The 12,361-nt window shown below is 51.5% G+C and overlaps 1 protein-coding gene across 48 annotated transcripts in view; it reads left to right on the top strand.

Moving 5' to 3' along the window:
• Positions 1 to 12,361, top strand: part of LOC101408564 (ral guanine nucleotide dissociation stimulator-like) — a 196,883-nt gene that overhangs the window by 160,852 nt on the left and 23,670 nt on the right. For 7 of the 48 annotated variants that reach the window (XM_087419665.1, XM_087419639.1, XM_087419638.1 and 4 more), the window contains 9 exons: positions 2,697 to 2,799; positions 3,299 to 3,368; positions 3,490 to 3,639; positions 3,725 to 3,853; positions 5,129 to 5,200; positions 5,609 to 5,683; positions 6,285 to 6,466; positions 6,676 to 6,798; positions 7,008 to 7,739. In XM_087419665.1, coding sequence (XP_087275791.1) covers positions 2,697 to 2,799; positions 3,299 to 3,368; positions 3,490 to 3,639; positions 3,725 to 3,853; positions 5,129 to 5,200; positions 5,609 to 5,683; positions 6,285 to 6,377 — 692 coding nt within the window. In that variant the 3' untranslated portion in view covers positions 6,378 to 6,466; positions 6,676 to 6,798; positions 7,008 to 7,739. The other 41 variants (XM_087419642.1, XM_087419645.1, XM_087419646.1 and 38 more) reach the window with 36 other exon arrangements.

The raw sequence follows: 12,361 nt of genomic DNA, 5'->3' as shown, positions 1-12,361 counted from the left end.
TTGTTGTTTCCCAACTTTTGGAGGATCTGGGCTCAAAAATTCCCAGAAAGAGAATCTTTTTGGTAGTTGGCGATGTTGGCTCAGCCTTAACTCTTGACGCCTCTGGGCATTTGGCAGGAGGCAGTGAAAGGTAACACGGGGCAGCCCAGGATAGGCTAGTGCAGGCCAGGGCACAGCTGTGATCCCACCTGATCAGCCCCACACCCCTTGCCCCTCTTTGTGTGTGTGTGTGTGCATGTGTCTGTGTGTGTGTGTGTGCATGTGTCTGTGAGGAGGAGAGAAGGCAGGACATAAGGGGCAGGTCATTCCTGAGCAGAAGCTGGTTGTTAGGTGTCGGAAACCTAACACCTAGGTCATGTTCATACCTCAGGCCATGCCTGGCAGCATGAGAATGTGAGCTCCTCTACTCATATTGTTACCGAGCACTAGAGGATTCATCTCCTTCCCTCCCTGACCAGAGTTCTTTGCAGGGATGCCCCTCTGTGCCTGAACTGAGGAACAGATATTCTCTTGGCGGTTGGCCCCAGTGGCAGTGTGCAGGCAGCCCCTGATTCCTTCTGGTCCAGTTCCCAGGCAGTCTTTGCAGAACTCCACTCAGGAGGTTGTCGAGTAGCTGCCCAATGGTTTCAACTCCACCAACTCACTAGACAAGGGGCAGGTACATGAGGCCACCCACACTTTCCAGTGTTGCTCTGAGATGAGAGCAGGAGCAGAGGGTCTCCACACTCAGGAGCTTGAGATGACGGGGTTGGACTAGAACTAGGGAGGGACCAGACTTGGGCTGTCCCTTTTTTAAGCTAAAGGGGATGTACATGAATGTCACCTTGCCTGGTTAGGAGATGAGCTGCCGTGACCCTCTTACCCTTGTCCGGTGTGAGCTTCTGGAGGCCACTGAGGCAGAGCCAGATGGTAAGGGGGACTGCAGGCTGGGTATTCCTGGAAGGGAGTGGGATCTTTCCTGTGTTTAGAAGGACACATGGAAAGTCAGCTATGTGGGTGAATCTTTCTTTTTATCCCACTCCAGCATCAGCTGCAGAGCTCCAGCCAGCGGCAGAAGAAGAGCAGTGGGCAGTGGTGGAGGTAGAGCTGGCTCCAGCTCCGTTGACACCACCCCCTCTAGCACTGGAGCCAGTGTCCCCTCCACCAGCAGTGTTGGAGGTGGAGCAAGGGCCAACATGGGCTCCAGCAGGAGTGGGAGCTGCTTAGCTGGAGTCACCTGGACCATCATTTCTAGTGAGAAGTCCATCTCCACCTGTGGCTCTTAAGGAGCGTGAGAAGCTTAATCTCACGGCCTTCCCTCCTAAGCTGGTGGTGGAGCAGTTTACCATGATGGATGCGGTGAGCAGCTGGGTTTTCAGGGTGGTGTGGGGCAGGCCTTCCCTCTGCTATCGTTGCCCCAGACCTGATCCAGACTCCTATGATCTGGGCCCCAATCCAGGCTCCATCCTTTACCAATCATAAGACCTGGGCAACTTTCTGAACACCCAAGCCTTTGCTGTCCACCTGCAGACCGTGGAGGTGGACATTAAGAGGATCTGCTACACAGAGTGACTGTGCCAACTCCATGAGGTAGAAGAGACGGAAAGCTGGGTGGGCCCTGGCCCATCTGTGCAGGGAAGGGCTCACTGTGTACAGCCTGGACCCTGGTGGCCCAACCGTCTGCTCAGGAGGCTCAACAGCCTCAGGACTTATTAGACGCCTGATGTGTACTCCACTACAAGGGAGACAGACAAGGCCTGTGGGTGTAGCTGCCACGCGGGGATGTGCATCAGAATGTGGAGTGGGACCAGAGGGGGGATCAGGGTATTGGAAGATGCCCCCTTGGGATGAGCCGAGTTGAGCCACCATCTGGAGCTTGGAGTTAGCCAGGATGGGCTGGGTTCAAATGCCCCTCTCCCTTCCCTGCCAATATTGGGTCCTGGGTCATCCTGTGCTGGGTGTCCTCAGTGGACAGAGAAGAAAAGCCAGGGACTCTCACAAGGCTCAGGCCACATCCTGAGCTTTCTGAGCTCCAGCTCTAAACTGTGACTCCTGTGTGGGACTTTGGGGCTGTGGACACAGACCTGGGGTGTGGCAGGGCTCAGTGACACTCCCCCTGTTCTCCAGGAGCTCTTCCAGAAGGTGGTGCCCTCTCCGTGCCTGGGCTCCACCTGGGGCAAGAGGAACAAGCCCGGCAATGAGCACCAGACACCCAACGTCCAGGCCACCGTCGACCACGTCAGAAGGGTGGCCAGCTTCGTCATCACCCCCTGCCTTGGGGACCCGAGCATGACAGCCCAGAACAGGGTGAGGGTGGTGGAGCGCTGGATCCAGGTGGCCCAGGTGTGCTGTGGGAGGCCCAGTGGAGCCCCTCTCTGAAGCCTTGGGAACTGCCTCTCCACATTTATCAGCTCCCAGGATTGCAGTGTGTGGTCTAAGCCCCTGCACAGTCCCTAGGCCCTTCCTGCCAGGAGCACGCTGACTTTAACTCCAGGTCCCAGTGAGAGGATGCTCACTTCCTACCTGGCTCCTTCCCTGGGTTGAGCTAAAATCCTGCTCCTTGTGAGTGTTACTCTTTGGGTCCTAAATGTGCCCTTCTGGGACTCCCTGAGCATCTGTCTCATCCAGGAGGGGAGATTTAAATAGAAGGGTACTGAAGCTAGAGCAAGCTGGGCTACAGTGCCCCACCTCACAGCTCATTCTCTTCCCTTCCCCAGGAGTTCGAGATCATGAAGAACTTCTTCTCATCCTGCACTGTCATCTCTGCTCTGCAGAAAACCTTCACAAGCCACCTGAAGAACACACGGGGGAAGTTTCCCGGTGGGTAGGCCTCTCTCCATAGGAGGACCAGGGTGGATGGGGGATCTCTTGTATGTCTGCCATTGGCCCCTCAGTCAGCTGGGAACTCCTGGGAGGCAGCAAATGCTGGGGACAGGGCCTGTGGCTCGGCAGGGGGTCTCTAAACCTCCCGGGGTCCTTAGTGCACCAGTTCTGCTTCAGGACTTGGCTTCCCTAAGTGTCAGGTACTAAGTTGAGCCAAATTGGAGATTTTCAAGTGTTTATAGCAACAGAACTCTATGCCCAGTTGAAACTCAAAGCAGTCAAAACAGAGCTGCTCTGTAGAGCTGGGGAGTGGAGACCCCAGTGACCAACAGGAGGGCCCCCTCCCAGTACCATGAGACCTTAGCGCTCAGAGGAGCCCAATGAGAACACTCCTTCAGGCAGTTTGAATCTCTTGGGTTTGCAAAGAAAAGGGATTTGCATTCAGACCCCTCACATTATTCCTAAATTTATCCCTCGTTCTTTCCCCTCCCCTGAGAGAGAGTCCTGAAAATCTTAAGGAACTCAATAGTCAAGACAAGTCCTTGAGCAGAGAACTGATGATCAAGGTAGAGTGGAGGCTGGGGGTCTGGAAAGAGAGGAGGGGTGCGGAGGAGGGATGCTGGGCAGGCTGTGGTTTTGATAGTTTCTCCCTTGAACTTTCTCTGAAACATTCCCGTTCTCATCCAGATTAACAAGCAGAGGGATCTGTTCTGCCCATGGGCAGGTGGGGAGCCATTTGTGGGCGGGAGGCCCTGGTCATGGGACACAATGGTGTTGGCTGGGCTGTTCCAGGAGGAGTTGCCGAGCTGGCGCCATCAACAGGTCTCTGGCTTCCATGTATGTCCATCCTGCTGGATGTAGCTTCTTCCAGGCTGTTGGGTGGTTGGGGTGGGTTTAGCCCTCAGACTAAACCTATCCTCAGGAAGCCAGGACCCTGCTGCTCCTTCTATCTTCACCACATCTCCAAGGGGCTGCACCCTGCCTGCCCCAGGGGTGTGCGTGGCAGAGGATTCCCATGGCCCAGGTGGACAAACAGGCTGCTCATCCTCAGGTGAGAGATGTGTGTGCATTCTGGGACTCCCCACTGGACCCCTAGAGCAGTCACTTCACTTGAGTCAACCACAGGAGTCTAACCTGAGTGCCTGGTTGGCAATGACATATGCCCCCGGTGGCTTATGAGAAGCGTCTAGGCAACTGATGGATTCTTAGTGGATCCTGCTGAAAGGACCTTAGGAGCTTCATGTAAACGGGGAATCAAAATGTCCTGTCATCCCCTTCTCTGTTGATCAGAGGTGGCACCTTGGGGGTCCAGTTCCTGAGTGGATAAAGAAAGAGTTCAGGGGCCGTCCCTGTGGCGCAAGCGGTTAAGTGCACGCACTCCGCTGTGGCGGCTCAGGGTTCGCCGGTTCGGATCCCGGGTGCGCACCGACGCACCGCTTGTCGACCTATGATGTGGCAACGTCCCATATAAAGTGGAGGAAGATGGGCATGGATGTTAGCCCAGGGCCAGTCTTCCTCAGCAAAAAAAGAGGAGGATTGGCAGATGTTAGCACAAGGCTGATCTCCTCACAAAAAAAAAAAAATTCAGTGCAGGGGAATGTCCTGAGGGGTTCCTTGGGGAGGAGAAGGCTTTGGCATGGCCTCTGGCCCAGCCTGGGGACCAGACACTCCACGGGACTGGGCCAGGCAGGAGCCACTCAACCAGACTCCCAAGACACCCCGTCCTCTCCATCCATGACTCAGCCCAGGACCAAGCTTTGAGAGCTCAGGGGACAGGACTCTTGTCAGTGGTGGGGCAGGGGGTTAGGCGAGGATGTTGGAACAGGGCCTCTGGCTGAGAGGGGCAAGCGGCCTCTCCTCTGTGGGCCCCTGAGCAACACACTGCCTATGTTTGGGCCTCTGTCTCCTCATCAGGGAAATGGAGGGATGGTGATTGTGTGGTGCAGGCCTCACAGGGTGGTGTTGAGGTAAGAGGGAGGAAAGGAATGTGGGAGCTTTCTGCCTACTCCACCTGGAGGGGTGAGGGCCAGAACAATGATGACAGTCTTGTGACACTGAGTCCTCATGAGAACCTGTGTGGTAGCCGGAGTTCTCACACTTTCCAGATGAGGAAACAGGCTCAAGGAGGCCAGGCCACAAGCCCAAGCTCACACCCAGAGTGAGAGTTGGAGCTGGGCTTGTTCTGGAATCACAAGACCTTGGAGGATGGAATGGCATTGGTACCAGTTGACTCAAGTCAGATGTCCAGTGTCGGAGGCCAGTGGTGCTGGAGAGAAATGGGGTGAGGGGAGTATGGCCTCACTGACACTGTCCTCGACCCTGACAGGAGGGGCCCTCCACGTTTGCTCCCCCAGAGAGCAACCCCCAGAGAGTGCAGGAGAAGCAGCAGCAGCAGCAGGTTAGTGTGCCTGTGTGGGAGGGTTTCTGTGCTCTCAGCTGGAGGCCTCAAATCAAAAGATGAGGGCCCTTCATCTTGGTGCCACAGTGTCTGAATCCCCCAGTAGAAGTGACCAAGAGGAGGGCCTGGAAGAGCTGGTGCAGGATGAGTTTGTTTTGGGGAGGGCAAGGGACTGCACACCCTGTGATTTGCCAGAAGCCGGCCCTGGGAGGTGAGGAGGAGGAGTGTGGCGTTCTTGGGGTGTGAAGGGAGTAGGAATTGACGGGAGGCTGCTGAGGGTCCTAGGCTGCTCCTCGTGGGAACCCTGGGGTGGGCCAGGTGGCTGAGGGTGGGGACTTTTCAGGAGAGGGTCTACATGGGGTCGACTTGAGAGCAAAGGTTCATCCCACCCACACCCCGATGTCACAGGGTGTTGTCCCCTATCTTGGAACTCTGCTCAGTGACCTGCTGATGCTGCACCTGGCGATGGGTGACTATTTCGAGGTGGGTGCACCTGAGGACTAGGCAGGAAGGACCAGGATTCTGAGCCTTGGGATGCGGGAGCCCCCGAACTGAGCTCTGAGTTCTCAGCACTTGTCACATCTCCTCTCATGAGAGCCTTGCAGCCACCCCTGGGAGCTGGGGCATCAGGCCTATTTTAGCGATGAGTGAACAGAGTTTCCGCCAGAGAAACCCATTCCAGTTACCCAGGCTGGGGAAGCTCAGAGTTGCCTGATGGCAGAGCTGCGTGAGGTTTTATCAGAGCTGGACTCAGCCTGTAACTCCCATGTTGCCTATGAAGGGAGAAAGATGTCGGGCCCCTCCAAGTCAGGCAGCACATAAGTGCCTGAGCAGTCCCCTCTGCCTGAAGCCTCAGCCTCCAAGTCTGTCATCAGAGAGAGTTGTGCTGCCAGGTCCCTCAGTTACACCCCCATGTCCTCCTCCTCTGGAGCCCAGAGCCAAGCCTAGGTCCAAGTCCTGTTTTCTCTGCGTGCCCGGCCCCCTCTGGGGACCTGGCAGTAGTGCAACATGAGAAGGGGTGGGCATAGGGAGCTAGACAGGCTAGGGGTCTTTGTCTGATGGACTCTGGCTGTCTACCTTCCAGGGGAATGGGATCAACCTTGAGAAGAGGACTGAGGAGCAGCTGTGGCACTCCCTGCAGGGGAGAGGAAGGAGGTGGAAATCAGAGACTTTCTGAGCAGAACAGTCCTTGGCTCCACCCACTGTATCTTACATTGAATGGAAGAGTTTGATACCAGAGAAGTGGGAGACCCATCCAATTGGCAGGTGGGTTGAGGGGAGGATGGCATCAAGGAAATCTTCCTGGAGGAGGGGCTGATTATTCCCATTCTGAGAACTGGTAGATCCTGGATGGAACTGGAGGGAAGGATGGTTTCCAGGACTGGTCCCCTGCCCCACTCCTCACCTCCAACAAGACCCCTGCAGCATCCCCCACCCAGGCCCTGTCTGCATCCTCTCCTTCCCTCTGGTCCCAGGAATACCGAGTCATGAGTAAGACCCTGCTGCTCCAGGAGGCTGCCAAGAATTACAACCTAGAACCCGAGGGAGCGATTTGGGGCCTCGTTCCAGGACATGGAGTTGCTCAATGAGAATGAGAGGTGAGGCCGGGCAGGAGTTGGGTGAGGGCAGGGGTGGACTCTCCCTGTTGGCCAGTCCAGAGAGCCTGTCTCCATGGTGCCCCACTCATCCCCCGGCCTTATTACATGGTGATCTCTGGGACACCCAGACTCCAGCTGCTGGGCAGGCAGTGGGGGGACCCCTGAGGTGTGGTTCCTGGTAGGCTCACAGGTGCCTCTCTGTCCTGTAGCTACAGCTTGTCCTGCCAGCCAGAGCGCTAGACCTAGTTGGCCTGCAGAGTACGCAAGGCCAAGAAGAACCGGCCATCATCAAGGTCAGGGGTGAGTGAGTGTCTGGGCCGAGGTGACTGACTCCTAGGGGTTCAGTAAGGCTTTGGGCTAAGCGTGGCCTTGGGGAGTCGGATAGCTGGCACTGGGATCCCAGCTCCACTATTGACCAGTCCTGTGACTGGGGTGACTCTCTTCAGCTTCCTGAGACTCCGTTTCCCCCTCTGTGAAATAGGTGATACTAAATGATGGCTCACGTGGCAGGGACGAATGGGGTACTGGTGGCTGACAGCACTGAGCACAGGGTCTGAAGCACCCAGTGCAGTGGGGACATGGTGGGGGGCCATGATTCTGAGGGAGGCCACGCAAGATAACCCGACTCTTCTACTCAGCCCCCAGGCCCCAACCCCGAACCCCGTACCAGTGGCCGATCACAGCCCCATCCTCAGCAGCGGGGACACAGCTGGGATGCTTGCGATGCACAGGGTCAGCTCCTCCCATTTGATGGGAAGGGGAGCATTGTAAGCTGATTCCTAGGGTCCCCTGAAGCCCAAGAGAGAAGGGATGACCCCATCCCAGCTCCCTGACATCTCTACCTCAGCACCTACTCACCCATTGGGGAGAGACAGTGGTTATTTGTTGTAAATAATAAATGACATATTTGAATATTATATTAAAGTCCTGTTCCCTTTACAGCTTGGGAGTTGTGGTGTGGTTCTGTGGCTTTCTGTAGGCGTGTGAGTGAGACACAGAATCTCACATTTCTCCTTGAATCAAGAACTCTTCTGAGTCATCAACTTATTGTATGTTGGAGAAGGGAGAAAGACCAGCCCCTTTTTTGGCTAGTGACATCACTCCCAATTCCCCCTAACTCCGAGGACAAGTTCATTTCAGTATCATTCAGCTGCTCCAGGGGCGGACACGGTCCCCGGCCCGTTCTCTTGGGATTTGAAGGTTGATGGTACTTTCACAGGCAAAGCAACAACCACTGAAATGTGGATGTCTTTAAAACAGCACTACCCAGGACCAGGTCGTGCCATAGGCAGGGGGTGCCTTTCTACATTCTGGAGGAAGAAGGAATGTTTTCTGCTTCTCTTGTTGAGGTTTCTTTTGACCAAATTTTAGGAACTTGTAGTTTTCTAGTTCAATCTCTGGAATTGCATCAGCTGTAAGTGAGGAAAACAATGTAAAAAGATCAAAACATGCATGTGGAGAGGACAAGGCCCGAAAAGGTAATTTGCAAATGGACTAAAGGCAGACAGGACTTTCCCTCCTGATACGCCTCTAGTGCCTCCATGTTCACTACTGACCTAGAATTGAATCCTGCTGGCATCCTTGTCCAGGACTGTGAATTCTGTTTCCTGCTGTTTTGTATCCAATGGGAAAGATCTGTGACGCAGCTTTAAGTCTACCACTGGGCCTCATTCCATAAACACGACCGACCGCTCTCTGTGAACCAGGATTTTCAGCACACCTGCCTTCCTTATGCAATTCCCTTTAGGGCAGAAATTCCCTAGAAGGCTCCCAGCCTCCTCCCTGGCTTGGCCTGATGGATCCCGGGTGAGCTCTACTTTGCCAGGATAAGGGACCATAATCCTGACCAGTGAGTGACCCCACACTGTCCCTTGCTGTCCAGGTGACATCTGAGGCCGTGTCATTCTGAGGTCCATGGTCTTAGACAGTCCTCCAGTTTACATACTCAGTGTTGATGTTGCCAACTTGTCCAAATGGGGCAATTTGGCCCGAGCCATTAAAGTGTGTCACCCTTGGGTGGTTGTGTTTTTTTCCTCTGTCTTGTGCTTTGGTTACATTACAACCACCTGATGGGTTGTGAACCCTGTTTGGAGCTTTGAAAGATGAGGCATGACAGGGGTGTGGGGTGGTCCAGCAGGAAATGCCACGGAACAGATGATCCATGGTCGTGCATGAACACAGCCTTACCAATTAAAATACTGAAATGCTTCCCATCTGGTGGTGAATAGACACTGCTCTGAGCTCACACCGAGAACCCACCCTGTGACCAGGAGCTTTCAAAGGGTTACCAAGTGGCATTTTGAACCTCATCCCTTGGAAACACCCTGTAAGACAAGAGCCAGATGAATCGCTTGGCACTTGTGAGTTATCGCCTCCTTTCTGATGGCTGCAAGTGTCACCCAGACACACAGGCTGGACTCTGCCAGGGAAGCATTCTCAGGACAGGCAGAAGCTGAGGATGAATCCTGGTTCCCGGCATCCCAGGCCCTTCCTTGACAGGGCACAGCCACCCAGGAAAGTGGTTTGGTAATGGAAAGACTAGGAAGGCAATACTTCCCCTCCAAAGAGAAAGAGAAGTACCAATAGCGAAAGCTTGATTCCTCAAATAGTCAATTAAATCTCAACAAGCAGTGAGTTCTTGTGAGATTACTGATGCCGAAAAATGGTCTCTTGATAATAGCATAATCCCCCAGCTGCCATGTCCATCTTCATGAATCAAATTTCCAACACGTATGGATCTAAAAAACTGAGGAAAATCTGGTATTTCCTTAGATGCAACTCTGAAGTAGCATGCAAGAAGGAACACAAAAATGGAGACCTAGAAGTAAATATCTAATTTGAGAACATAGACATCGAAGTGCTTTTGAAATAATATTTTGGAATCTATTGGAATATTACACAAAAAGAATAATCCACTTTAAGTAGGTTTTACTGTGACTGTATGGGGAAAAACTGAATCATCCTGTGACGTTGATAACTCGCTGCTGACTTGAAAGTACAAATAAATAAAGTATATAGTAAAGGAAAATGAGAGAACAGCATGAAAAAGGAAGATCTTTCACTCCTCACCTGCAACTCAACCTCTCACCTCAGAAAGAAACCACTGTCTATATTTTCTGTCACGCAGCAGAGTTTAATAAAAGAAACGTATTGTTATATTTCAAAGTTTCAAGAGCTCAAAGCACAAAAACATTAGGGACGCTGCCAAGACACCTCACTGAGGTGCCTGCTTCATTTCATCTGCTGTCAAGACGGCCTTCTTGGCCCCTCACTTTCTCTGCCTCACTAGCAAGTCTGTCCGCCATCAGTGCTATCACCAGTCTCTCTCCTGTGATCTTCACTGCCCTTTCCTCCTTCCTGATACCTTCCTCAGTCGCCAGAAATTGTTGGCAGTGGAGCTGTGGAATGCCCAGATCAGCTCCTGGAATCATCCCTGCCAAATCTGAAGACTGGCAGGAGTGGGCATGGGACCTGGAGTGCAGACCACCTGCAAGCACACCTGGAAGGGATTCACCTGTGTGACTAGGTGCAAGGTTTTGCAACCCTTTGGCAAGCTTGAAAGGAGTTACCAGTTGTCCTGCACTGCTGCAGGCCTGGAGTCCTTGTGGTCTCTCGGGCCAGCAGACCTGGTGGGGCTGGTCCAAGGTGTCCTCCCAGAGACCCTTCATTGCCAGGATGGGATGGAATTCTAGTAACCGGCCTCTTGAATATGTCACTAGACATCCTCATAGGGATGGAGATGTTTAAACCAGGCTTTGGTTTGGACTGGATCCCACAGTTATGCTGCTTCCTCTGTGAAGACGTGGCTATAATCCTTCTTTTCCTCTTACCCTACAAAAGTAAATCATGAAATTGAGTCAAATGATAAAGGAAGCCTGCCTTTTTAGGACAATTTTCCTGGCTGTTTTGTACTCCCCCCCCATCCTCTGGGGATAGATCTGACCTGTGTCCTGGGATGTCATCAGGCAGATTTGCATCAAGAACAGAAAGCTCAAGGTCAAAACTCAAGGCTACTCTAGATCATTTCTCCTCCTCCATCCTGTTAATACCCCCTCCTTGTTTGAGTGTGTTTCTATTCTTTTCTTGTCCTTGTCACTCTCAACCACATAAGTCCTGGCACTCCCTCTCAGGACAGTCGGTCCCCAGTCCTTTACTAAATCCCAAATCCTACCATTTCTGTGTTTTCTGATTACTCATTTGCTTAATCCATTGACCACTTGGTGTTCATAGAAGTTAAATCAATAGTGATATTATCAACCATCCCCTGTTAACGACTTACTCCCATATCCCAGATGTTCACATAATGCAAATGGTTATGTTCAAAAGTAAATAATTCAGAAAACATATTCACCCACCACAAATTCCTGATCTCTAATATTTTTATTCAAACACTCATACAGTAGATACCTGTGCCTCATGATCAGAAGTAGTGCCAGATCACCGATCCTCACCTTAATTTCCTCCTACACCTATCAATCTTGGATGCCATGGACTATGATCTCAATAATTTCCTTGGAATAATAAAAAATTCATTACCACTCATTTATGTTGTAAACCTCCAAACCCAGAAGATCCCAATTATCTGCCATGCCGCAGCTACTGCTGGTCTTATAACAAGCTGAAGAAAAAGCATGAAACATGATCTTTTGGTACCACTGTAAATACAAAACCATCTGCATCAACTGGGAAGCATCCAGAATGCCTGGAAATCTTGTTCTCTTTTTTCGTGTTGGCTCAATAACAAGAAGATAAATCAATTTAAAAAATGGGCAAAGGACCAGAGTAGACTTTTCCTAATGAAGACATACAAGTGGCCAACAGGTGTATGAAAAGGTGTTCAGCATCACTAATCATCAGGGAATGCAAATCAAAACCACAATGAGCTATCACTTCACACCTGTTAAGATTGCGATTATCAAAAAAACTAAAGATGGCAAATGTTGCTGAGGATGTGGAGAAAAGGAACCCTTGTGGGAATGTAAACTAGTACAACCATTATGGAAAACAGTATGGAGCTTACTCCAAAAATGAAAACTAGCATATGATCCAGCAATCCCACTTCTGGTATATGCCCACAGGATTGAACTCAGAGTCTCAAAGAAATACCTGCACTCTAATGTTCATTGTAGCTAATTCACGATAGCCAAGATATGGAAGTAACCTAAATGTCACTGATGGATGAATGGATAAAGAAATGGAATATTAGTCAACCTTGAAAAAAGAAGGAGTTCCTGCCATTTTTGACAACATGGATGGACCTAGAAGACGTTATGCTAAGTGAAATAAGGCAGACAGACAAAGGCAAATACAAATATGTGGAATCTTAAATAGTCAAACTTATACAAGCAGAGGTTATAATGGTGGTTGCCAGGGGTTGAGGGGATGGAGAAATGGGGAGCTGATGATCAAAGGATACAGAGTTTCAGTAATCAAGATAAATAAGTTCTGGAGATCTAGGATATGGCATAGTGCTTACAGCTAACGAGACTGTATAGCATACATCACATTTGCTAATAGTGTAGATACTAAGAGTTCTTACTACACAATAATAGTAATAAAGGAG

Source organism: Ceratotherium simum, chromosome 30 (assembly GCF_057802395.1).
Source record: "Ceratotherium simum simum isolate JZ-2026a chromosome 30, ASM5780239v1, whole genome shotgun sequence".
Taxonomy (NCBI): Eukaryota; Metazoa; Chordata; class Mammalia; order Perissodactyla; family Rhinocerotidae; genus Ceratotherium; species Ceratotherium simum.
This window is presented reverse-complemented; position numbering and strand designations above follow the sequence as displayed.